This window comes from Lampris incognitus, chromosome 17, assembly GCF_029633865.1.
Source record: "Lampris incognitus isolate fLamInc1 chromosome 17, fLamInc1.hap2, whole genome shotgun sequence".
In the NCBI taxonomy this organism is placed as follows: Eukaryota; Metazoa; Chordata; class Actinopteri; order Lampriformes; family Lampridae; genus Lampris; species Lampris incognitus.
The window spans coordinates 28,640,392-28,667,665 of NC_079227.1; the positions used below are offsets into that span (position 1 = coordinate 28,640,392).

The window sequence follows — 27,274 nt, forward strand, 5'->3', positions numbered from 1 at the left end:
CCTGTGAAAATCTGGCTAAATGATTTAAGGCACATGATTTAAGGGCTACATAGCCACAGTTAGAGATACATTAACTCATTGCTGTATATCTTGCAAACAGCTATTTTCCCAAAACACCACTATGTCTCTCTCTCCTCTCTTCCCCTCAAAATAAATCCATGAGCTACCAGAGAGTGAATGTAGATATAAGCTACAAGAAGCGATGCTTATGCGAAATGAAGCAATTCCTCCATGTGAAACACTACTGCTTTTGTCCATAGGGGTGCGCTCAGTCAGCAAAGATCCAAAACTCCTCCAGCTTTAACGTACATCCAGTTTGATTGCAAAAGACAAGAAACTTTATTTTCATTCCTTCACAGATGTGATATATGATGGCTGCAGCTAACTATGAATCTTATTTTTCTTACCATTTTGCCTTTCGTTGAGAGGACAGGTTTAGAAGAACAGAAACAGGAAAGGAGAGTTCGGAATGATATACGACAAAAGCCCCATGCCCGATTTACACCCGGATGTGATATATATACAGCAAACCCCCCCAAAAAAAACATCTCCCTCTCACCCTTTGTCGGGTAGTGTGTGTCTTCCTCAAGCTCGAGTCTCTCTACCAGAGGCCTGGGAGTTTGAGGGTTCTGTGCAGTATGTTAGCTGTTCCTAGGACCACATTCTTTCTGGACAGAGACCCCAGATGTTGTTCTGGGAATCTGCTGGGGCCACTTTCTCAGTTTGGGGGTCAACAGCCCCTAGTGCTCCTGTTGCCACTGGGACCACTATAGATTTCACGTTTCCACATCCGATGTAGTTCTTCCCTCAGCCCTTGGTATTTCTCTAGCTGTCTCTTGCTCTTTCTTCCTGATTTTGCCGTCGCTTGGGATTGCTACATCGATCACTGCTGCTGTCTTCTGCTCCTTGTCAACCACCACAATGTCTGGTTGGTTAGCCAGCACCTGCTTGTCAGTCTAGAACTTGAAGTCTCACATGATCTTAGCTCTGCCATTCTAAGCAACCTTTGGCGGTGTTTCCCATTTGGATTTGGGGACTGCCAGTCTGTACTCAGTACAGATGTTCCTGTACACTATCCCAGCCACTTGGTTATGCCTTTCTGTGTACACTTTCCCAGCTAGCATCTTACACCCTGCTACTAAGTGCTGCACCACCTCAGGGGTATCTTTGCACAGCCTGCGTCTTTGGGTCTTGTCTGGTGTGGTAGACCCTTGCCTCAACCGAGTGCCTGATCTTGTGATGATCAGAGCCTCTGTGCTGTCCTTCAGTCCAGCATTTTCTAGCCACTGGTAGGATTTCTCGATATCAGCCACGTCTTCTATCTGTTGATGGTGCATCCCATGGAGGGGCTTGATCTTCCATGATACCTGTCTCTTCTTCCTCTGCACTCTCTTTCTTCTGCTGCCTGAGGTACTCACTTAGCAGTTCATCCTGGGGGGGGCTGTCTTTCTGATGTACTCATGGATGTTCCTTGTTTCATCCTGGATAGTGGGTCTGAGACTCACCAGACCTTCAGCGCCCAACTTTTTGCTTATCGTACAGTCACAGGCTGCTACACTTAAGACTTTCCGTGTCATTATAATCTGTGGCCTTTACCGCCTCCTTTGGCCAGCGTATTATTCCAGCTGGGTATCTGATGACTGGTAGGGCATACTATGTGTTGAAGGCTTGGATCTTACACATACACAACACACACACACACACACACACACACACACACACATATATATCACATATATATATGTGTGTGTGTGGGGGGGGGTGGTACATTGTGTGGTTTTAATGGTTCATCTTGTCCCTATATTTTCCACATTCCAGGACCCTGAATTCCAGCCTGACCTGGTGGCCTCCAAGTCATATGCAGCCGCAGGCCTTTGTTCCTGGGTCCTGAACATAGTCAAGTTCTACCAGGTGTACTGCGAGGTCGAGCCTAAGCGACAGGCACCTGAACAAGGCCAACGCGGAGCTGGCCACCGCCCAGGAAAAACTGACCACCATCAAGACCAAGATCAACGTAAGGCGACTCATCCTGCTGCAGCTAATGAAGGGTTACCCATATGGAGGAGAATTTACCGAGCATCATCGCTTCTCTATTTTGGGGGAAACAAATGTTTTAGTCAGTGTTATCATTCAGTGTGATTTACAGATTAGTAAACCAAGTACAATAATAATTGCTGTCATCACGTTTCATTGGGATTCATGAGGATTACTGTTCCCCCCTACATCTTCTGCCTCTGAGTTCAAAGCTAAGTGTAGAATTTTGAGCAGACAGGAATTTTTTTTATAGGTTTTGAGTGGCAGCGGGTGCATTATGAGCTCTGCCGGCGGTGCTATACCCCCAGCTTCCATCAATATAGAAGCTGGCGTGTGTGCTATTAGAGGCTTTTACTGTTCATTAATCTAAAACCCTCTTTCAAGGAATAAAAATATTCCTAAAATATAGCCTACAATTATTTGTTGCTAGAGTTCGACATTCAGCCCGCAGCATTGTCAGAAACCCAAAGCACTGCACGCTGCTCTTAGGACACTGCAGCAGTTTTTTTTCTTTTTTCCTTTTTTCCCTTTTCTCTCCAGCTCACACCAGACTCTACAGACTATAAAGCGAGGACTGTTAATAAGATCCGGCGTGACTTTTCCCTGTCATTTTTCAGCTCTCAGTCGGATCAGTTGAGCGGAGAGTGGGGTCTGGAGCCAAGGGGGAATTAGCAATCCTCAAACTAATCTACTGAACCTGTGTGCCTCTCCGCCGATTAATCCTGTTTGTCCTTGCGCTAATTGCTTCCATATGCCAAATAAATCCATAGTGGGGGATTGATAACTTTTAGCCAACTTTTTAGAAACTTCCCGAGTTTGTTTCATGGTTCGAGCCAAGCCGCGCTCGTTTTGCTTTTCATTAACAAATGCGCTGGCTCTTTCCAAAGGATTTTTTTCTCTTTTTTTGTTGCACCTCACGTCAATTGTTTCCTCTCCTTTCCTCTCCTTCTCTGCATCTGTGTGTGTGTGTGTGTGTGTGTGTGTGTGTGTGTGTGTGTGTGTGTGTGTGTGTGTGTGTGTGTGTGTGTGTGTGTGTGTGTGTGTGTGTGTGTGTGTGCTTGTGTGCCCGATATGTCAGCTCCTCAATGAGAACTTGGCCAAACTGACGGCCAAGTTTGAAAAAGCAACGGCGGAGAAGCTCAAGTGCCAGCAGGAAGCAGAGTCCACCGCACGCACCCATCTCCCTGGCCAACCGGCTGGTGAGTAAGGAAACGTCAGGGTCACATACCGCCCCAAGACCCCCCCCCACCCCACCCCATCCCACCACCACCCCCTCCACTTCCACCCAGTTATTTTTCAGCTCCCCTTCTTTCTGTCTCTCTCGACCCCTCTCTCTTGAAAAACAAAACTGCCACATACTCACTAACACAAACACACATAAGACACACACACTTTCTCTCTCTCTCTCACACACACACACACACACACACACACACACACACACACACACACACACACACACACTCTCTCTCTCTCACACACACACTCACTATCGCTCTCTCTCTTTCTCACACACACACTCACTCTCTCTCTCTCTTTCTCACACACACACCACTCTCTCTTTCCCACACACACTCTTTCTCTCTCACTCACGCACAAACACTATTGCTCTCTCTCTCACACACACACACACAGTCTCTCTCTCTCTCTCTCTCTCTCACACACACACACACACACACACACACACACACACACACACACACACACACACACACACTCTCTCTCTCTCTCTCTCTCTCTCTCACACACACACACACACACACACACACACACACACACACACACACACACACACACACACAGTCTCTCTCTCACACACACACACACACACACACACACACACACACACACACACACACACACACACTCTCTCTCTCTCTCACACACACACACACATTACACTCAGGTGCACATGATCCTGCCGTCCCCTGCAGGAGCTGAACCCCCCTGCTGACGGAAGCAAAACAAAGCGTGTTAACACTGTTAGAATGTAACATGAAGTGTTCACAGGGAGATTCCAAAACACTGACAGGAGAAACAAAGGCAACAAATCACGTACTGACTGTGTGAATAAAACACCCCCAACCATTTGTCTCTTGTATACCAAAACAAACCCCTTTAGCAAAACCTGTAAGCACTATTAATTTGTTTTCACATAAATTGCAGATTTGTTCAACTTTTTTTTTTCCTGCACAACCCACAGCCTCCTCACAAAGCTGTGAATGTTTTCATTTACAACGTTCTCAAGTCTACACAATTAACACACAGCGCTCAAGGTGAAAACACTCTAAAGCGTATTGGATGAAACAGCAATCAAATATTCAGACTATACCAGCTAACAGATACAGGGTAAGTTTGCACGGAGGTTTTTTTTTTGGGGGGGGGGGATTTTTCCTCCCTTTTTCTCCCCAATTGTGTCCAGCCAATCACCCCACTCTTCCGAGCCGTCCTGGTTGCGCCACCCCCTCTGCTGATCCGGGGAGGGCTGCAGACTACCACGTGCCTCCTCCGATTAGGGTGACCAGATCCCAACAAACCAAATGTGGGACAAAGAGTATGCTTGTGTGGGACAATGTGGGACACGTTTACTAATGCTGATGAGAGGTAGTCTAAAATTTTGATATAACGTCTATCTAACTTAAAAAAATAAACATCTCTATTCGGGCCCTCAGCTCGTAAAGCATCTTTATACTTTGCCCTGTGGTTGATTCAGGAGCACACAGTAGACTGTGCAGGTTACAGGTTAGGCCTTTAGCAGGTGAAGGACTTCAGTGTATTATTTATGAATGCAGCTTTCCCAGCTCCCACGCTAAGTAAATGCAGTAAGCACAAAAGGAAGCCAAAGTCTCACAGTTCTTATGGTCTTATGTGAGAGTCTGCTTGCACTCGTGTATTCCCCTTTTTCTATCCCGGTAACTGTTAAAAAGTACAGTGCTTCTTCTCATCAGCACTGACTCTGACTAACCTGCTTCCAATAAAACACAACAGATGGGTTGCTGACATGGGATTCAAGTCATGGCTTCCGTTCTTTCAAGTATACTATGGGTACTTTAAAAAGGGTGGTTACACTTTATTTTAGGGGGTCGGCCGGGGTCAGAAATTACCTAGTAATTTCCTAGTAATAAGGTGGTAATTATCACGTAATTTCTTAGAAATAAGATTGACATTACCTTGTAATTTGGGTTAGGGTTAGGGTTAGGGTTAGCTGTAAAAATTACCTGTGAAAATTACCATCTTATTACTAGGAAATTTCAACCTTATTTCTAAGAAATTACGTGGTAATTACCACCTTATTACTAGGAAATTACTAGGTAATTTCCGACCCCCTAAAATAAAGCGTTACCAAAAGGGTATATGGCATATAAAATTAAGGGTGAGCCCAAGGTAGTATATCCAAAAAAGAAACGCAATACATTTAGATCAAGGAACTTGCTTTTGTACGAACACATGGAATTTTTTTTGCAATGTCAGAGTCTGGAAAAATGACTGGTGCTAGCTTACTACCACAATCTGCTGACCTGTATGAGTGAGAGTGCTGTACAGTGTTATAAATGCCAGTTACTTCAGCCGCTGTTACCTTATCTGTCTGGCAGTCATCTTTGGGTTTCAGCAGGAATGAGTCCATCGATTGGCTCACCTCTTTTTTGAGTCACACGTTTCTTGTGAGACTCCCTCCCCCCTTTTTCTCCCCAATTGCACTTGGCCAATTACCCCACTTTTCTGAGTTGTCCCGGTCGCTGCCCCACCTTATCTGCCGATCCGGGGAGGGCTGCAGACTACCACATGTCTCCGATACATGTGGAGTCGCCAGCCACTTCTTTTCACCTGACAGTGAGGAGTTCCACCAGCGGGGCGTAGCACGTGGGAGGATCACGCTATTCCCCCCAGTTCCCCCTCCCCCCTGAACTGGCGCCCCGACCGACCAGAGGGGGCGCTAGTGCAGCGACCAGGACACATACCCACATCCGGCTCCTCATCCGCAGACACAGCCAATTGTGTCTGTAGGGACGCCCGACCAAGCCGGAGGTAACAGGGGGATTCGAACCGGCGATCCCCGTGTTGGTAGGCAACGAAATAGACCGCTACGCTACCCGCAGTGCCCTCCTGTGAGACTCGCATGTCTCGTGTCCCTTCATGTTGCATTCCACTCCGTGTGAAACTGAAATAAAACCGTCAGATTTTGCAAAACTCTCTGGGACTAGCCTTGAACCGGCTTCAACCAGTCATAAATTGTTTCCCAGTCTTTGTTTGTAGCCTCATTTCCTTTTCTGGGTGTTACTGTCCATGATATTCCGCCTAAATCTGCAGTGATTTTTTCTGGTGACTTGCAATTTTCCCCATTGGGCGTGGCCTGTGGCAGCAAAGACGGAGACAGGTTAACCTGCCCTGACCCACGTGTGCCCAGTTTGACTGACATCAAGCACAGCCCTGTGATGACAGCCCTCCCTGCTTTCTTCACAGTCAGTGGATCAAAGCCAGATTTTAGAAAAGCGTCTGTCCAACAGTGGTTTGACTTTTGAAAACTAGAGCCAATCAAAATGCGGGACATCATCTCAATATGTGGGACAAGGGATCAAAATGCTGTGCAGTCCCGCTTTATGCAGGACACCTGGTCACCCTACCGCCGATACATGTGGAGTCGCCAGCCACTTCTTTTCACCTGACAGTGAGGGGTTTTGCCAGGGGGACATAGCATGTGGGAGGATCACGCTATTCCCTCCAGTCCCCAGAACAGGCGCCCCTGACTGACCAGAGGAGGCGCAAGTGCAGCAACCCGGACACATACCCACAACCAGCTTCCCACCCACAGACAGGGCCAATTGTGTCTGTAGGGAAGCACAACCAAGCCGGCGGTAACACAGGGATTTGAACCGGTGACCCCCATGTTGGTAGGCAACGGAATAGACCACCCGGACACCCAAGAGAGTTTTCTTTTCGGTCAGCATCGTGTAAATAGGCAGTGAGCAGTGCCCTGGTGTTGAAGAACATTTTCTGACCAGATTCTGAATGAAAATGTTTTATCGTAGTGATTTCAGAAGATAAAGGTTGGTCCGGGCATGTTGGAGGGTGTGCTCTGTTTATGGTATCATATATTGTACCATTTATAGAAAAGCATGTTCAAGCAGTCATGAAAAAACTCCGGCACAGCCTCAAGTTGGATAAGTAAAGATTGCCTTTATTGATCGCAAGTGGGGAACAGAAGTGGAGGTGTGGATTTATGTTCAGAGAGGATGCGAGGCAGAGTGGATATGGATAAGTTCAAGTTCAACTTTATTATCATGTGTACTGGAATATGATGAAATTCTTACACTCTGGCTCTCTCTGCCTTAACAAAAAGGACACAAGGACAAGGACAAAGCCAATGATGAAGAATGTTCGTGTAATAAATTAGGATGATATACAAAATATTAAAGATAGAAGGTTTAACTGCTTTCTCCTGCCTCCTTGTTTGGTACAGCAGGACCATAAAAGTATTTTAAAACCTGGGCTTGAACTTGAGCTGTATCGTTGCAGTGTGTCGGACGTGGAATAATGAGTATGCTTTTTGGCCTGTTGTCCTGTTGCAGGTGGGAGGTCTGGCATCAGAGAACGTCCGCTGGGCAGAGGCCGTGGAGAACTTCAGGAGACAGGAGAGGACTCTGTGTGGAGATGTCCTCCTCATCACAGCCTTTGTCTCCTACCTTGGCTACTTCACCAAACGCTACAGGCTCCAGCTCATGGACAACACCTGGAAGCCATATCTCAGTCAGCTGAAGGTAGATTTACCGTACTCTCGCATGCACGCACACACACACACACACACACACACAAACACACACACACATACACACACACACTAACAAATAGTCAAGCATAGCGGCATCCGGGTAGCATAGTGGTCTATTTCATTGCTGCACCCTAGCAGCCTCACATTTGAGGCTGCTAGGGTGCAGCCTCACATGTGCTCCTGACCAAGGCAATGGGAGGAAATAACTGGAGTTGGTAACGGGCGCTGCACGACGACTGCCCACTGCTCCTAGCGCCACAGTTAGGATGGGTTAAATGCAGAGAGTAAATTTCATTGTATGTATGTACAAAATGACTAATAAAGAATAGTCTGTTCTATTCTATTCTATTCTATTCTATTCATTGCTTACCAACACGGGGATTGCTGGATCAAATCCCCGTGTTACCTCCGGCTTGGTCGGGCGTCCCTACAGACACAATTGGCCGTGTCTGCAGGTGGGAAGCCAGATGTGGGTGTGTGTCCTGGTCACTGCACTAGTGCCTCCTCTGGTTGGTTAGGGTGCCTGTTCGGGGGGGGGGTTGGAGGGGGAACTGGGAGGATTAGCGTGAGCCTCTCGCGTGCTATGTCCCCCTGACAAACCTCCTCACTGTCAGGTGAAAAGAAGCGGCTGGCGACTCCACGTGTATCGCAGGAGGTATGTGGTAGTCTGCAGCCCTCCCCAGTTCGGCAGAGGGGGTGGCGCAGAGATCAGGATGGCTCGGAAGAGTGGGGTAGTTGGCTGGATATAATTGAGGGGGGGGGGTTAAAAAAATAGTCACGCATAGAGAGACACACATGTAGGTGCAAGATCAGGGACCAATCTCTCATAGCAAGATAACTGGGGTAACAAGATAACTTTGGATTTAAAGCTGGGTTTTCAGGCTCACTTCAGAGTGGGTATATTCCCAGGGTAATGTACCCACAAGGCCACAGGCTGAACCTGGTCCAGAGCAGATTACATCCAGCTATCTACATATATAGAGAGCATGTCCATCCCCAATGAAGTCTGTGGACAGTTGCTATTGTGATGCTGAAAGGTGCTGTTGATGTGTGCACTGTAAGAAAAAAAACTGATGAGCAAGGGTGATTGGAGACATCAGTCTACCCTGATGATTTGTTATATCAGATAAAGAGTCTTTCTAGAAGGAATGGCCTAACTTTGCTTCTATTGCCTGCGCCTTAATGCGGCAGTTATAATCCAGTTAATTTATGCATTTGCATTTTCTGCGATGTTCCTGTCCGTGTTGCTTGCTATTGAACTGTTACAAACCATCCCATTTCTGTGAACATGCTCATCACTTGATCATAAAAAGCTCAACATGCAGTGACTCGATAACCTCATGCATTCACTCGTTCATTCATGTATTCTTTCATTTGGTTCAGTCAGACGTAACTACCCCTATTTAATTGTTTATTTACCCTGTTTTTTTTAAAACCTTATTTATTTATTTACCCTTAATGTTTTACCTTATTTATTTATTTACTTATTTATTCATACCCTTGTTTACCCTTATTTATCATACCCTTATTTATTTTACCTTTATTTATTCGTAATTACCTCATTTGTATTTACCCTTATTTTTATTTATTTTTTTATTTATTTATTTGTTATCTATTTTATCATTTACCCTTGTTTATTTTACCCTTATTTATACCCTTTTTATTTATTTATTTTACTACAATCATAGACACCTTGCCAATGCTTAATTGCCAATTAACTGCCAATGTTTAATCAATGGGATTAATAAAGTATATAAAAAAATGCTGAGTTTCCTTTGTGAGATACAATACTGTATTGTTCTGAATGCTATGACCATTACTGAATATACAATAACTCTTATGAATAGGATACCATACTGTATTCTATTCATAACAACGACAAAGTGATATTTATCTCCAACTACAACTTCAACTTTCCGTTCCACTCATCTGCTCTTCCATACTGTTCTCACCCACGGCCACCCTTTGCTAGGTTCCTATCCCAGTGACTCCTGACCTGGACCCACTGACCATGCTAATGGACGATGCTGACATTGCAGCGTGGCAGAACGAGGGACTGCCCGCTGACAGGATGTCCACCGAAAATGCCACCATTCTCACCTCCTGCCAGCGTTGGCCCCTCATGGTAGACCCCCAGCTGCAAGGCATGAAGTGGATCAAAAACAAGTATGGAGAGGACCTGTGTGTCATACGCATTGGACAGAGAGGGTAGGCAAGTTTATATTTATTAAAAAAAACAAAAACAAACATGCGGTCCCCTTTTTAGGTGTTTCCTCCATGGAATTAAAAAGATGTATCATGTCCTCATGATTTTGGGGGTAAGGCTCAGATGCTGAGGATCCTCTTGGTTTCCTTTCATAGATACTTAGATGCCATAGAGAGAGCACTGGAAGCTGGTGATGTAGTTCTCATTGAGAACCTAGAGGAGACTGTAGATCCTGTTCTTGGACCTCTACTGGGTCGAGAAACCATCAAGAAGGGCAGGTAAGAAACTTTGATCACGTCAAGCTTTTTGAAAGACAAGGTAGAACAGAGCTGAAATGTTGGACTTACCATAAGCGATGAGATTGTGAAATGATTGTATCTGCTCCTGCAGAAGCCTTACGTCAGTCTGATTTCAACTTTGTTTTTAAGAAAATGCTATTTTATTCCTGAATTCCTGGTGAAGTACTACACTACCCACAGTCCTGAAGCAAGTTCCACCCACCGGAGATGTTGCTGTTACCATGGAGATGTGAACTGCTCCTAAGTTACTTGGGCGAGGGCCAAAACACAGCAAAGTGACGTTGTCAACGTCAGCTAGCAATCTGGTTCACCACGTGATCTCTGTTAGACATGATGTGCTTTTTTAGGGACGAGGAGAGGACAAATCACAAACACTACAATATATACTACACAAGGAAGCATTAAAGAGAAAATACACACGATCGCAAAAGTTGATTTAAACCGGTTGAAAGTGAGGGGAGAGAGATTGACGGTCTCATCTCATCATCAGCCGCTTCTCTGGGGTCGGGTTCGCGGTGGCAGGAAGTTAAGTAGGGCACTCCAGATGTCCCTCTCCCCAGCAACGCCCTCCAGCTCCAGAGATCTATAGTTTCATAGTTAATTCCCTCTTTAAAGACGGTAAGTACAGTCTTTCGTCTTTGCCTTTTCTTCTGTTTTGCAAATATTTTGTGGGTCAGATTCAACTGTTAAAAGTACATGATTCATATTGTAGCTGGTTCGATCGATTCGATCAATTCAAGACTCACTAGTGCCTCCTCTGGTCGGTCGAGGCGCTTGTTCGGGGGGGAGGGGGAACTGGGGGGAATAGCGTGATCCTCCCACGCACTACATCCCCCTGGCAAAACCGCTCACTGTCAGGTGAAAAGAAGTGGCCGGCGACTCCACATGTATCAGAGGAGGCATGTGGTAGTCTGCAGCCCTCCCCGCATCAGCAGAGGGGGTGGAGCAGCAACCGGAACGGCTCCAAGTACTATTGGAGAGAAAGGGGGGGGGGTGAGTTGCACATTTTCTTCTGGAATGTGGGCTTCTGAAATAGTGGGTGGTCACGTGTCGGCTGTCACACAAAACTTAACAGCTGCTGAACTGTCTTCATATGTCTCAAGGTACATAAAGATTGGGGAAAAGGAGTGCGAGTACAACCCAAACTTCCGCCTCATCCTTCACACAAAGCTAGCAAGCCCCCACTACCAGCCGGAGCTCCAGGCCCAATGCACCCTGATGAACTTCACCGTGACCAGGGACGGCCTGGAGGACCAGCTACTGGCTGCTGTGGTCAGCATGGAAAGACCTGATCTGGAAGAACTGAAGGTAAAGGAGAGGAGAAGAAAATGGTGTCAAAAGGTCCAATGAATTCGGGGGAAAAATGGCTTCTATGCACCCTATGCATTGCCTTTGTCCACTGCCTGTTGACACCTATGTCCTATCGGACTTGAACCTAGTTTTTTTTAACACTTACTTGCGTTGTCACCTCCTGGCTAGATCCTTGCTTGTGTTGTATTACTCTCAGACGTACTTCACTTTGGATAAAAGCATCTGCTAAATGAAATTGTAAATTGTAATTGCAAATTTTTGCTGTCATGAATCATCACTAAAAACATGAATCACAATTCATAGTGCAAAACGGCACTACCCACACATAACCAGAAGGAACTTTAGTGAGGCGGAAACTCACCTGCTTCAGTAGCTAATGTAATGGATGACTCTGTAAGTTGTTGATTACGTATTTACGGATTATGATGCATTTTTAACCCTGCCCATGATGCATCGCTTCACCTAGGCTTTCATGTACGCTCCTGACAGGTTGTCAGCCGGAAGAATTGACACACTCAGAACATGATTTCCAGACTCCTGTTATTTGTTTCACGATCTTTCCTTTCTTGATCAGTAGAAGTGTTGGGGTACATTGGAGAGCGAGAACCGTAGATCTTGTGAAAAGTGTGGTTATTGTTGACACGTACATACTGCAAATTGGGCGGCACAGTGGCCCAGTGGTTAGCACTGTTTCGTCACAGCGAGAAGGTCCTGGGTTCGAACCCTGGGGTTGTCCAACCTTGGGGGGGGGGGTCAACCCGGGTCGTCCTCTGTGTGGAGTTTGCATGCTCTCCATGTGTCTGCGCAGGTGCTCCGGTTTCCCCCACCATCAAAAGAAACATGCATGTGAGGGTTTATACTCCTGTCTGTGCCCCTGACCGAGGCAATGGAAAGAAGAAGTGGAGTTGGTTCCCGGGCGCCGCATCAAGGCGGCAGCCCACTGCTCCTAGCTACACAGATCACAGCTAGGATGGGTTCATTTGCAGTCACTGAATTTCCCCAAGGGGATTAATAAAGGAAATGTAAATTAAATTGAATTAATGTAGAATGTTGTATGTGTTGTTAACATCCATTTTCAGCATTCTTCTGTTTCCCCAACAGCGTTCCCAGAAGAGCAGCTGTGTCTGCTCCTACCCTGTTCCTTGTCATATAATTCCCTGCCATCCATAGTCCAGCTAGGTCTTTGGCCATAAGTCCAGGAAATAGCTGAATATCTTTTTTTCTGTCGTGTTAGAGACAAATGACGTTGACTAAGGAGAAAGATTATTATGTCAAAGTCACGTCTTTTGAATAAGAGTTATGCACTACTGTCTTCATCTACAGAATATAATAGATTGAGAGTGGTTAACAGTGAGACGCCTGTCTTCTTGTAGTCCTGTTGGTTGTGCTGTGAGTGGTGACATCTTTTTTTTTCCCCCACTTTTTCTCCCTAATTGTATCCGGCCGATTACCCCACTCTTCCGAGCCGTCCTGGTTGCTGCTCCACCCCCTCTGCCGATCCGGGGAGGGCTGCAGACTGCCACATGCCTCCTCCCATACATGTGGAGTCGCCAGCCGCTTCTTTTCACCTGACAGTGAGGAGTTTTGCCAGGGGGAGGTAGCGAAGGGGAGGATCACATTATTCCCCCCAGTTCCCCCTCCTCCCTGAACAGGCGTCCTGACTTACCAGAGGAGGTGCTAGTGCAGCGAGCAGGGCACACACCCACATCCGGCTTCCCACCTGCAGACACGGCTAATTGTGTCTGTAGGGACACCCGACCAAGCCGGAGGTAACGTGGGGATTTGAACTGGCAATCCCCATGTTGGTAGGAAACAGAATAGACCGCTACACTACCCGGACGCTGACTGGTGACATGTAGTTGACCAGTTATGTACTAGTTTAGCATGCTAATGTCAGCAGAGGAGGAGTTTTTTGGTTGATCTCCTTTTCATCAGATATGTATTCATATCTCCATCTTCAGTTGTGTGGAAATGAAAGGAGCCTGGCGTCCGTCATGCTGATCAGGTGATATCACAGAAAGAACAACTTTTAAGCAGAATGACCTTTGTCAACGTCTCCCCTCTCCTGGTATAATTGAAAGGAACAGTCAAAGGAGTCGGGAGGCCTCCAGAAGTCAGGCTCAGAGCACTGTCCCGTCATTATCCGTCTCTTAGCGATACACTTTGACATGAAAACACATTCCTCCGTCTTCGCACATCACAAGAGTCCGCTCCTCTGAGCTCTTTGATTTCAAAACAATCAGCAGGCAGCTTTGATTAACGACAAGCTAAGTGGATGTATGGTAATTAGAGGCCTTTCAGTCCTTCACTTAGGGAGACTGGAGATTCTGCAGCCGCGTGTGTGTGTCAGTGTTTATGTTTGTGTCTGTGTGTGCAATCCGTAATCCAAGAAGCATTTGTGCACTGATGAATGTGTGTTTGTGTGTCTGTGCTGTTGTCAACATTAAACAATGCATTTGCATCTGCGCAACATATTTCTAAGGATCATAAAAGGGGGTTTCTGTAGAATGTCACAATATTCCTCGACGATGACAGCTACTATCTATTACGGGTAAAGCATCACCCATCCAAGCAGTAATCCGCCCTTTATAGATCAGTAGAATTAAAGTTTACCACACAACCACCCCGGGTAGCGTCCCTATTCAAATTCCCACTTATCCTCGGGGGGGGGACGCCTCCGAGAACCATGTTTTGATGCCGTCCTCAAAGGATTATTTTCCTTCCTTTCTTGTCAAACTGTGGGAGACACTCATTCATGTTCCCGACCGAGGAAACGCGTGTAGGAATTCTTTATGTGTGGATTTTCTTCAAATATAAATGATTCCCTTTGTTGTGCAGGACCCAGACTCGGGACGTAAACCTCCTGACTGCACAAAAGGGGAGAGAGAGACATCAGAGCGCCGTTCTGCTTTGTCCGGCATACCTGTCCCGGGAGTTGGCCTTCGCCGTCACTCCCGGGCAGAGTTAATGGCCGGCTCGCTGCTGCTGCTGGTGCACATTGTGTACCGTGCAGCAGGTTCCCGGCAGCTTTGCGGCCGCCCGTTGAAAGGTAACGAGCCTATGAGAGTGAGCGTTGTGATACCAGTGGTACGTCACGCGGCGCGCATGTAAATGCTCGTAATTAAGCGAAAACTGGGTTGATCAAAGCGCCGGCGCCTAATGGTATCCCGTACCGTCTCCTCGACAAGCCGGGGCTTTTTAAGTCGGCCGTTTGAAATGGATTGGCCGGTGGTGCTACTTTACCACAGCAATTAGGCAAGACACTGACACACTTCCACTTTGACCCACTGCGTTTTCTTGTTAGCCGGGGAAAGAGTCTCAAATCCCACTTCACACACACACACACACACACACACATGCTTGCACAGAGCGAGAGAGAGAGAGAGAGAGAGAGAGAGAGAGAGAGAGAGAGAGAGAGAGAGAGAGAGAGAGAGAGAGACAGAGAGAGAGAGAGAGAGAGAGAGAATGAATGTGCCTAGCTAAGGGCAGTGTTTGTGGATGATCAAAATGGAGGGCAATTTGGAAATCTCTTGTTAGCACACCGCGTGGGTTTACCATAACAACGGTCCTCCTTTGCATTTTGATGGCGTTCGGCTGGCGTGCTTGTTTGCGCCGGGCCTCTCTGCAGGTGGATGCTAAATGCAGAACTGTAGGTTTTTCATCCCCTGACAAGTCAGCACTTTTAATTACTGTAGAGGCATAGAAAGAAGAAGAAGAAAAAAAAAACACATACACAAAAATGCCAGAGTTATTTTAAGCCCAATGTCCCCTTAGCAAAATCTCGCCGAGAAGTGAAATGTGATTTAATGAAGCTTGTTTAATTAGCATTTCAGTGAGATGGGAGGACGATCTGGAAACATGATCTGGAACTCACTTATCATTTTAATTAAGGCTGAAAGTTGGGGTGGGGGGGGGCTGTGTTGTGTTGTGTTGTGTGCACTCCAAGCACCTTGCTCTCAAAACAAGGCTCCATAGAAGGCCGTGCTGAATGGCTTTGTGTTGTGGGTAAACAACCCCGGCTGATAACAATCATCCGTCTGATAAGGGTGTGTGTGTGTGTGTGGGGGGGGGGGTAGGAGGGTTGTAAATTGGCTATACCTGTTTATTTTCTCCGAATAACTCGGTGCTATTATATATCCTTAATGAGGTTAGTGTCGCTATTGAGCCATAAGATGGCTACGGGGTGAGAGAGCTCTTATTTAACTCAGCTCAAGACGAGCTAAGGAGCTTAAAATGTCAACTGGCTTTTTTTTTTGGAGAGGGCACAGGGGATCACCAAACAACCTTTTAGCACAATAACTACCTCCTCTGCTCCTCATATGTGTGTAAATGTGTGTGTGTGTGTAGAAGTAGATGTGTGCATGCATGTGTGTGTGTGTGTGTGTGTGTGTGTGTGTGTGTGTGTGTGTGTGTGTGTGCATGTGTGTGTGCGTTCACGCACAGTGCACCTCCAAAACAATTCTTACATCGGCCTTTACTGTTAATGAGAACAAAATTACCCAACCTCCCAAATTACCTTAACAGAGCGGCTCTGTGGCTCTCTGTAATCATTCTCCCTAAAATGATAGATGTATTATCCCATTTTTTAATCCCAATTAGGGCTTTCCGCTGACTGGTTAATTGTTTGTTTTTACCAGGCAAGGGTAATTACATGTACAATATGCCGGAGGAGAGCTAATCGTTAATAACTGACTCATTATTGGATCCGGTTGGGAGTGTTTTGATGTTGATCGCTTTTCCCCCTCAAGAGTGTGGCGAATCGGGGGAGTGGAAGGTCAAGGTTGACTCATTTGAGGCAAAATGTCCCCATTCAAAAGACGAAAAATAAAAAAACAAGCTAGTTAGATATTTGTGCTGCAAAATACACCGAGACTCCGTCCTTCCCAGAATGTTATGTCGTTTATGGGCGCCCAGGTAGCGTAGCGGTCTATTCCGTTGCCTACCAACATGTGGATTGTCAGTTCGAATCCGCGTGTTACCTCCGGCTTGGCCGGGCGTCCCTACAGACACAATTGGCCGTGTCTGCGGGTGGGAAGCCGGATGTGGGTATGTGTCCTGGTCGCTGCACTAGCGCCTCCTCTGGTCGGTCAGGGTGCCTGTTCGGGGGGTGATCCTCCCACGTGCTACGTCCTCCTGGTGAAACTCCTCACTATCAGGTGAAAAGAAGCAGTTGCCGACTCCACGTGTATCGGAGGAGGCATGTGGTAGTCTGCAGGCCTCCCCGGATCAGTAGAGGGGGTGGAGCAGAGACTGGAACGGTTCAGAAGAGTTGGTTAATTGGCCGGATACAATTGGGGAGAAAAGGGGGGGGGGTGTTATGTAGTTTATAGGGCCTTTTCTTTCATTTTGTTTTCCTCGGCAGGACCAGCAGTCAAACTCGAAGCGGCGGGGCCCACTTTTCAACGGCGAACTCGTCAATAGCACAAAACTCAGATCTCAGCTGGAGCCTATAAGATGTAACAAGGCAGAAGCTCAATTAAGTATTAGGTTTTAACAGTGGTGTAAAATACCTCTCATCACCCCAGCTGGAAATACCACCATAAAGGGAGCAATTTAACAGTGTGGCCTCTTGAAGTATCTGCTCCCCAAAGCGTGATTTAAGCTAACTACGTCTTTTGTCACGGGAACATTGTGGCGCTTTAGAGGACGTAGAACAGTCCCGGGCCCCCGAGCTATCTCGCGGCTCCTGGGTGATTGACTTAGGAGGAGGTGGTGGTGGAGAATCCGCAGAGAGTAATTTATCAGAGATTTCCCCTCATCCGAATCAAGGGTCTGAAGTTTTAGACGTCGTCGTTCGTTGTCGTCTGCTGTGTCGACACTCACACGATCTTCCACTGTGAGAGAGTAAAGTCCCCGGAGACTTCTACTGTGGTTTGGGACTATACAAATAAAACAAAGTTTTTTCAGAGTGCTATGCAGATAGATCGATTACTGCAAAAAATGAAATCTTATCAAGTGAAAATATATTGTATTTGGTAGAATAAGTCCAGTGTCTTGAATTATCTTATTCCACTGGCAGATAATTTTGCTTATTTCAAGTGTTTTTCTTGATTTTGGTCAAGCTAATGTTTTAAATAAATGTTAATCTTGTTTTCTTAAAACAAGATTAAATTGACCAAAATCAGGGAAAAAACTTGAAATAAGGAAAATTATCTTCCAGTGGGATAAGATAATTCAAGATAATTCTGCTCAATATTGGACTTATTGTACCAAATACAAGATATTTTCACTTGTTAAGATTTTATTTTTTGCAGTGTAATGAATTTGGAAAAAGCCGCCTAAAATCAGAGCGAGTGTTAGTCTCCGGTAAAAAAAACAAACAGAGCAGGCCAGTCTCACTCCGGCTAATCTTCCCGCAACTATAACTTAAACTTCCACAAAGGTGTTTATGTGGAAAAAAAAAAAGTTCTCAGTCCTTATCAAGTGGAGGCGAGAAATAGCGACGCACAAGCGATGAAAGACACGAAAGAACCGGCGCCCTGTCTACTTTGTTCTGCGAATGCCTCTCGAAAGCAACTCATTAGGTGCTTTGAAAAGTGAGCGTGAAGTGAAGGCCTTTTTTTCCCTTCCAACTACAACAAAGAGGGGAACAGTTTGAGTTCAAGCTTCATTAGAAAATGGGGTGTGCTAATCCATATGCTAAGGTGTGAGTAATGCCCATTATGGACAGGCTTTTGGGGGGGGGGGACACTGCATGTGTGTGTGTGTGTGTGTGTGTGTGTGTGTGTGTGTGTGTGTGCACGCCCTTGTCTGTTTGCGTGGTTCATCATCAAAGCTCACTCCCTCTGCTCCAATCGACAGTCTCATCACTCCGAGGGGTGAGGTCGCTTGGCAGAGGTTTGATGTCGGCAACCAGACGGAAGCCGGCTAATCCAGCCCAGAGCGCTGTCTTCATGGGTCCAGATAGCCGATGCAAAGCATATTGATTAGTTCTGCCTTTGAGGCGTCCTTCGGTATTCATGTCCTCATGCGGACCCGCACCTTTAATGTCCACCTTCACTTCAGTTCAATTCAGAATTTCATTTACTTCATGGTGGAAGTTTTCGATAAGAGCGGAAAATTGTCGACAGCGTCCAAGTTGTAGCCGAGAAGTTCTTTCAAAGAATCCCTCCCCCCGTATTTGTTGGATATTCACCTCTGTGTCCTCTGTGTGTGTGTGTGTGTGTGTGTGTGTGTGTGTGTGTGTGTGTGTGTGTGTGTGTGTGTGTTTTCTGTGGTTATATCCAAATATATGCTTACATGTCCCCATCTGATCTCTTATTTTGTGTCTCCTTCTTTGTCAGTCCGACCTGACAAAGCAGCAGAACAGTTTTAAGATCACCTTGAAGACACTAGAGGACAACCTGCTGTCCCGTCTGTCCTCCGCCTCCGGGAACTTCTTGGGGGACACCGAGCTAGTGGAGAACCTGGAGACCACCAAGCGCACTGCTGCCGAGATAGAGGAGAAGGTTCCACGCACTCTTTCTTCTGTCTCTTTCCCCAGTCTAGATTCTCCTGCTAGTTTCGGCCATCTTTTTTTTAACAATCCAACCTCTCTTCCCCCTTTAAATATGTGTCCTTCTGTCAGATTCTTTCCATTCTTTGACCTGTTTCTCGCAAACCAGACAAGCTCGCTGTTGACTCTGTGTATTACAGCGGCTCTCTCGCAAGAATAACAGATGTCTCTGCCCCTTAAGTAGCAGAGACGAAGCTGCTGTGTGCTGACTTGTGAGTGTATGTTGTGTCAGTGATGAGACAAGTGCTGCCGGCACAGGTGTTCATCTTGAGCATGATTGCAAAGGCATTTGCTTGTGAAAAATGGCACGTAACCGTCCCGTTCCAGGGGGTGTGAGAACATTCTGATCCAAACCGTGAAATTGAAATCACTATTGTTCTTCAGTGCAGGGGGTTTTATGTGCACAATTTCATCATTACTTTATTGATGATCCCTGTGTGTGTGTGTGTGTGTGTGTGTGTGTGTGTGTGTGTGTGTTACCCTGTATGATGTGTGTAATCCCTTCCATCTCTCTCTCTCTCTCTCTCTCTCTCTCTCTCTCTCTCTCTCTCTCTCTCTCTCTCTCTCTCTCTCTCTCCATCTATCTGCGGGCCAGGTAAAAGAAGCCAAGGTGACAGAGGCCAAAATCAATGAGGCTCGGGAACACTACCGGCCGGCCGCTGCTCGGGCCTCCTTATTGTACTTCATAATGAATGACCTCAATAAAATCCACCCCATGTACCAGTTCTCTCTCAAGGTATAGGCTCTCTGTTGACCCAGCCATGTTTCTCTGTGCCTCACAGGCCCCTCAGCGAAACACCTCTTTATACCTCACAACCCTGCTCTTCCTCTCTTTCGTCCATTTTGCTCACTGTATTTTATGCTCCTTTCCCCGCCTTTATTGTGTTTGTGGCTCCCTAATGTGGTTATGTAGAGCGTAATGTCTTTCATATTGTCACTCAGCTGGTGTTGAGTGCAGGCCGGCTGAGATATGGTTTGCAATCACACTGAGCTCCGCAGGTAGCTGCCGCGGCCTCTGCTATTCCCCGGCGAAATCAAATGAAAACACATTCAGCGTTTACGCACCTTTGACCCCTTCAGTGAAATGAAATGCATGATAATACGTGCCCCTTGCAGCATGCAGGTTAGAGTTATGTGTAGCACTACTGAGTTAATAGAAATTGTACGAGTGTACTCAGAGTACAAGATGTTGTTGCACATCCGTCACCTACCGCCATGTTGAATTATTACTGTATTTCATCAGTCTTATTTTGCTTTGACTGTTCGTTGTGGATGTGTGGTGTCATTGCGAGTCTTTCTGCTGCAAGGCAAGTTTCCCATGAAGGGAAAATACAAGTAATAAAGTGAGAATTACACCTTTTTTACTTGACAATGAGTGTTAGAAGATTCCTCTGTAGGACTTAGATGGACTAGACTTTGATCAGTAAACAACAACAGCACAATTTGTACTCTTCGAACTCACAGGTTTTTGATACTGAAGGCACAGTCACCATGTTCACCATGTTCTGCCTGTTTCTCTGGTTCCCCAGGCATTCAGTGTGGTGTTCCAGAAAGCAGTCCTGAAGGCCCAGCCAGACGAAACTTTGAAGCAGCGGGTGTCCAACCTAATTGACAGCATCACGTCCTCAGTGTTTCAGTACACCACTAGAGGCCTGTTTGAGTGCGATAAGCTCACCTACCTTGCACAGCTTGTCTTTCAGGTTGGGAAGATGGCCACTTTCATCTTAAGCTTCTTTTCTCTTTTTTTTTTAGAATATGCTGAGGTTGAATCAGTTTTAATGAGTTTTGCGGTACTCTCTGGAAAGAGTCGAGGGAAAAGACGCGTGATTTGTGCTGAGAACTTAACTTAGCGTGACGTTTATGAAGCCTTCCCATTTCTTCTTCCAGATATTGCTGATGAATAAAGAGCTAAACCCTGCTGAGTTGGACTTTGTCCTGAGGTACCCTGTCCAGCCAGGTTCAACATCGCCTGTGGATTTCCTCTCCAACCACTCTTGGGGCGGGATCAAGGTGAGACAAGGAGAAGCGATGGAGCTGTATTGTTTTCAGATAGGCTGACTTTTTATTTTTTTATTTTTTTGGTGTGAGATGAAATGCTGGACAATGACTGGAATGGTTGTTTTAAGTGAGGTGCACATGAAATCTTTTTTTTTTTTGTGGATCCCCCCCCCCCTTTTTTTTTTGCTCCCCAATTGTACTTGGCCAATTACCCCACTCTTTTGAGCTGTCCCAATCTCTGTTCCACCCCCTCTGCCGATCTGGGGAGGGCTGCAGATTACCTCATGCCTCCTTCGATACATGTGGAGTCGCCAGCCACTTCTTTTCATCTGACAGTGAGGAGTTTCACCAGGGGTATGTAGCGCGTGGGAGGACCACACTATTCCCCCCAGTTCCCCATCCCCCCGAACAGGCGCCCCGACCAACCAGAGGAGGTACCAGTGCAATGACCAGTACACATACCCACATCTGGGTTCCCACTCACAGACACAGCCAATTGTGTCTGTAGGGACACTCAACCAAGCCGGAGGTAACACGGGGATTTGAACAGGTGATCCCCATGTCGGTAGGCAACGGAATAGACCACTACACTACCCGGATGCCCTATGTGCACATGAAATCTACGAGATCACATTGCTTCTCCCAGTTTCATTCACTATGTGAAGCGTTCCTGTCAGTTGACACGTTATTGATATGAGCTGCTCTTCCAGTATCTAAATGAGGTGTTCGCTCAAAAGAAAAGAGCTGTTCTTGATGCTCTGGAGATGCATGAAGGTGTACTATACAGGAGAAATGGTTTTTTCAGAGATCGTTGTTGCTGCGTAAGGACAGCCTTCTAAATCTTAGAGAAATCTCATCTTTAAAATCCCACCCTGGGGGCGTCTGGGTAGTGTAGCGGTCTATTCTGCTGCCTACCAACACAGGGATTGCTAGTTCAAATCCCCGTGTTACCTCCGGCTCGGTCGGGCGCCCCTACAGACACAGCTGGCCATGTCTGCGGGTGAGAAGCTGGATGTGGGTGTGTGTCCTGGTCGCTGCACTAGCACCTCCTCTGGTCGGTCGGGGTGCCTGTTTGTGGGGGAAAGGAACTGGTGGGAATAGCGTGATCCTCCCACACGCTACGTCCCCCTGGCAAAACTCACTGTCGGGTGAAAAGAAGTGGCTGGCAACTCCACATGTATCGGAGGAGGCGTGTGGTAGTCTAGTCTGCAAACTCCCCGGATTGGCAGAGGGGGTGGAGCAGCAACTGGGATGGCTCGAAAGAGTGCAGTAATTGGCTGGATACAATTGGGGAGGAAAAAAAAAAGGGGGGGGATCTGGAAGAAAAAAAACCACCCTGGATGCTCCTAAGTGTCCTGAATTAATATTCTCTTGCCCACAAGTAAAACGTTAACATTTCCTGCTCCATCTTTCAAAGCAAACTTCTATTGGCCTGCACTGTATGACAAGCAAGCCTGCAATCCCCAATTCCCCCGTAGTTATTGCAACGCTTAGCTGGTTTCCGCCCCGTGCAAAGAGAGGGGTATAATGCGATGCAGCATCATTTAGGCTGTTTCTCTGTTTCTCCAAACTCCTGATCTAACAGCCTTTGTCTCTCTGGGGCCTGTGTTGCCCTGAGACCTTGCTGTGTGTTCAGCTGCCCGTGTGCCCCAGCCTTCACCAGGAAAGATGCCGACATCCGGGAGCGTGCCCGGTGCATGGCAGCCGGGATACATAGGTTCCCTATCTTTTCAGATCGCTTTAGGAGCTAGTTGAGCCCCCAATGGCAGCATGTTTTTAAAGCTCTCGCGCTCATGAATTTGTCAACCTGTAAACCGAAACACATTAGCCTAAACCACTCCGAAGTGTCCTTCACACACGCGCACACCTCACTGAATTGATACTAGCCGTTTTAAGCAACATGTCTGTGAATGTTCTCATTCATCCAGGTCATGGTTATCCAAAGGAGTTGAATCTAGTGCAACTGGACTTGGTATATATCCGTAAAGACGTTTCGCCTCTCATCCAAGAGGCCTCCTCAGTTCGATGCAAACCAATAGCTCCGATGGTGACGGGCGCGGCCAAACATCGGTACACAAAAGAGCCACTCATATCTATGGGTCTGTTAGCGATGGGCGTTGGTAAACATTGGGACACAAAGAGCCATGGACATCTATAGCTCTGACAACGACCTCAAGAGGATAAATTCTGAGTCTCATCACCAGCCGGTCAGACTAGCTTGGTCTAGTCAGAAAGGCACGAACTGAGGAAGCCTCTTGGATGAGAGGCGAAACGTCTTCACGGATATACTATACCAAGTCCAGCTGCACTTGACTCAGCTCCTTTGGATAGCCGTTTTAAGGTGCCCGCTAATCAAATCCTGTCACTCGATTTCTTATCGCGGTAGGAAACGTAATCAGTTGGAGAGCTTTAAAGGCGGATGGGACGCCGTGATTGCCGGGCCGTCTTGATGGTATTAGTGTGAGCGGGAGTCCCACGAGGGCTGGTGTAGTCTCCCCTGGCCGGTGCTCGGAGGCTGCCAGCTGCCTCTGGTAATTAACCAAACTGAGCTGAAGTGAAGGTCCGGGAGCCGTGCCACTCGTCTTACTTCACCCAGCCTCCCCTATGCCCAGCACCATGTAGTTAGTGGCACAATAGTCAGAGGGCTTTCAAATGCCCAGGGTTTTTCCTCTATTTATTTGTTGGTTGGCTGGTTTTCTTGTTTTTTGTTTCCCTTTTTGATTTGTTTTTGTAGAGTTTTATTTGGTTGAAGTGTCTCTGACTCTCTCTCTCTCTCTCTCTCTCTCTCTCTCTCTCTCTCTCTCTCTCTCTCTCTCTCTCTCTCTCTCTCACGCACTCACCTACACACTCACAAATACAAACACACACAGTCAAACTCGTGCATAATGCAGACACATAGACTTAAGCACACATAATAATAACATACAATTTCATTTGGTTGAACTGTTCTTGGGTCAGGCGGCGCAGTGGTTAGCGCGGTCGCCTCACAGCAAGAAGGTCCTGGGTTCAAGCCCCGGGGTAGTCCAACCTTGGGGATCATCCCAGGTCGTCCTCTGTGTGGAGTTTGCATGTTCTCTCCATGTCTGCGTGGGTTTCCTCCGGGTGCTCCAGTTTCCTCCCACAGTCCAAAGACATGCAGGTCAGGCGAATCGGCCATACTAAATTGTCCCTAGCTGTGCGTGCAGGCGCACGTGCATGCGTGCGTGCGTGCGTGGTCCCTGTGATGGCCTGGCGGCCTGTCCAGGGTGTCTCCCACCTACCGCCCAATGACTGCTGGGATAGGCTCCAGCATCCCCACGACCCCGAAAGCAGGATAAGCAGTTCGGATAATGGATGGATAGATGGATGTTCTTAGGTCATACCTCTCTCTCTCTCTCTCTCTCTCTCTCTCTCTCTCTCTCTCTCTCTCTCTCTCTCTCTCTCTCTCTCTCTCTCTCTCTCTCTCTCTCTCTCTCTCTCTCTCTCTCTCTCTCTCTCTCTCAATATAAGTCATACAAATCTATGTGCTGGTTCATTTGTGCATGAGGGGATTTGTATATAGATTCATTTAAACCGCAGTGTACAGGTGAAAACAGCAGTGTGTGTGTGTGTGTGTGTGTGTGTGTGTGTGTGTGTGTGTGTGTGTGTGTGTGTGTGTATGTGTGTGTGTGTGTACGCGTGCCCGTTTGCTCGCCTACCGGTAAATGTGACTGCTCGAGACTGTGCCCTGTGATGCCTCTATCCCCTGGAGATGAGCTACAGTTAGACTTCAGTCAGGTGGAGCGTGACAGCGTCACCCCTGCAGGTTCTGCCACGGGTGCATATTCCTTACCCCCCACCCCGTTATGAAAGGGATCATGTTTACTCAGCATTTCTGTTTGAGCAAACACTATTTACATAGGCGTCAGGGAAGATAAGCTGTCCTGTCACTTTATTCAGGACCCCCCCCCCCCCATCCACCCCTAGTTTTTTCCCATCATGGCATTTTTTAAGTGAGGTAAACAATATAAGTGCCTTTCACTATTGATTATGAAAAGTTTCTGAACCAGTCAAAAAACTTTAATGTGCATCAGTGATAAATAAAGCAATATCTTTGTACCACGATGGTCGTTTTCTGGCCAAGACTGCACAAGTTTACTTTTTCACAGTATGTTCAGGTTTGACATAGTCCTTTAAAAGTTGCATCACACATTTTTTTCTGGCCCTGCCTCCAGTCCCTGTGTTGTATGGAGGAGTTCAGGAACTTGGACAGAGACATTGAAGGTTCAGCGAAGCGCTGGAAGAAGTTCCTGGAGTCCGAGTGTCCAGAGAAAGAGAAATTCCCGCAAGAGTGGAAGAGCAAAACCTCCCTCCAGAGACTGTGCATGATGAGGGCCATGAGGCCTGACCGCATGACCTACGCCGTCAGGTGAGCGACCCGGATATACCTTAACCCTTCGATGCAGGATCTCTACTGTACGTCATCAAAAAGAGGAGTATCCTTAATGACCCGTGCCATTTGGTGGAAGGGTAGAGGTCAGGCGACCTAACCTTCGGCTTTTACTGACAGGTCATCTATATGCTCACCATTGACTTCTTCTTGTGTTTGTCTTCGTTGCTCAGATGTAGCAGCAGTTACAGCCGTGATCAATCTGCTCTCATTTGTCAGAGATGATTGTAGAGCAAATTAAGACAACAAGTGAACTCTCAACCTCTTTCTAGGAACACCACTGTGCGTCATCATCAGACACCACAAGCAATGTGAATCTCATTTAGAACAAAGTAAGAAACTCTCTGGGGGGGGGGGGCGTCCGGGTAGCGTGAAGGTCTATTCCGTTACCTACCAACATGGGGATCGCTGGTTCGAATCCCCGCGTTACCTCCAGCTTGGTCGGGCGTCCCTACAGACACAATTGGCCATGTCTGCGGGTGGGAAGCCAGGTGTGGGTATGTGTCCTGGTCGCTGCACTAGCACCTCCTCTGGTCGGTCAGGGCGCCTGTTCGGGGGGAAGGGGGAACTGGAGGGAATAGCGTGATCCTCCCACGCGCTACATCCCCCTGGCGAAACTCCTCACTGTCAGCTGAAAAGAAGCGGCTGGCAACTCCACATGTATCAGAGGAGCCATGTGGTAGGACGGCTCGGGAAGGTAAGTACAACTGGGGATAAAAGAGGAGGGGTCCCAAAAATAAATAAAAATAAATAAGCTACCTGGGCTTCTTACTACAGAGGAGGAGCCATCTTAACCCACTCAACAGATATGCAACATTCATAGTTTGACATATTCATATTTCTCTTAAACCTCGAGTTTATTTTCATGGAAACAAATAACACTGGTTTTAATCAGTTAAAGACAATATGTCAGCTGAAGGATTTACACAGTGCATGCTTCGGCATAACCAGACTTCTCTAAAACACAGGTACACATTGCTTCTTTGAATAATCGGTTTATGATGCGCGTGGTCTTCAAACACTTCCTGTTAGCAGTGTCTGATCATAGCATTAACAGTCCTTGAGCGAGTACACATAACAATTTTCTTCTAAATCAGCTTTTATTCATGAGGTCGTATCATGCCCCATTTTGCACAAATGAAGAATGGAAAAGAAGGGAATGGAGGAGCCGCATTAATAAGACATCAGTGTTCTAAAATGCAACAATGGGGAGAGACTCTTTTTTTTTGTAAATGGTGTAAAGTTAATAGGGGGTCTCCCAAAGTCGTTTTTAAACAGGTAGTAAACCTTTAATTGCATATTTTTGTATTACCCTAGCATGATATAACTGTTTGTTCTAGTAATAATTTCAACAAAACAAGATTGCATCACACAGCCATGGCACTGACATGGCATACTGCGAACATAATTGATAATAATGCTGTTAATGATGGGACACCCAAATGACTCAACTGGTTGATTGTCGTGTCATGTCTCTAGTCAACTACAAAGGGCTTTTCACCATATTTGTATTGCTAAAACAATACCCTGTTGGGGTAACGCCTTACCTGGTTTATGATCGAGGTGTTGGCTTGCATATAAATACACTCAATCATAGCAATATCAACATCCAATCATAGCAATATCAACATCCCCTGTGTGATGCTGAAAGAGGAAAACACGCAAGCCACTGCTGGGTCATCACCACCCACATACACCCCACCAACTTTCTGCTCACAGTGTCTTGAAGAGGCAAGAACTGAACAGAATTGAACTG

At 46.7% G+C, this 27,274-nt stretch overlaps 1 protein-coding gene across 1 annotated transcript in view; it reads left to right on the forward strand.

Moving 5' to 3' along the window:
- dnah9 (dynein, axonemal, heavy chain 9) overlaps window positions 1–27,274 on the forward strand; it is a 131,905-nt gene that overhangs the window by 63,636 nt on the left and 40,995 nt on the right. The window contains 13 exon segments of the mRNA XM_056296748.1: window positions 1,819–1,944; window positions 1,946–2,014; window positions 3,113–3,211; window positions 3,213–3,233; window positions 7,602–7,790; window positions 9,774–10,009; window positions 10,163–10,285; window positions 11,410–11,614; window positions 18,901–19,065; window positions 19,708–19,848; window positions 20,642–20,812; window positions 21,000–21,122; window positions 25,304–25,497. Of these exon segments, the coding sequence (XP_056152723.1) occupies window positions 1,819–1,944; window positions 1,946–2,014; window positions 3,113–3,211; window positions 3,213–3,233; window positions 7,602–7,790; window positions 9,774–10,009; window positions 10,163–10,285; window positions 11,410–11,614; window positions 18,901–19,065; window positions 19,708–19,848; window positions 20,642–20,812; window positions 21,000–21,122; window positions 25,304–25,497 (1,862 nt within the window).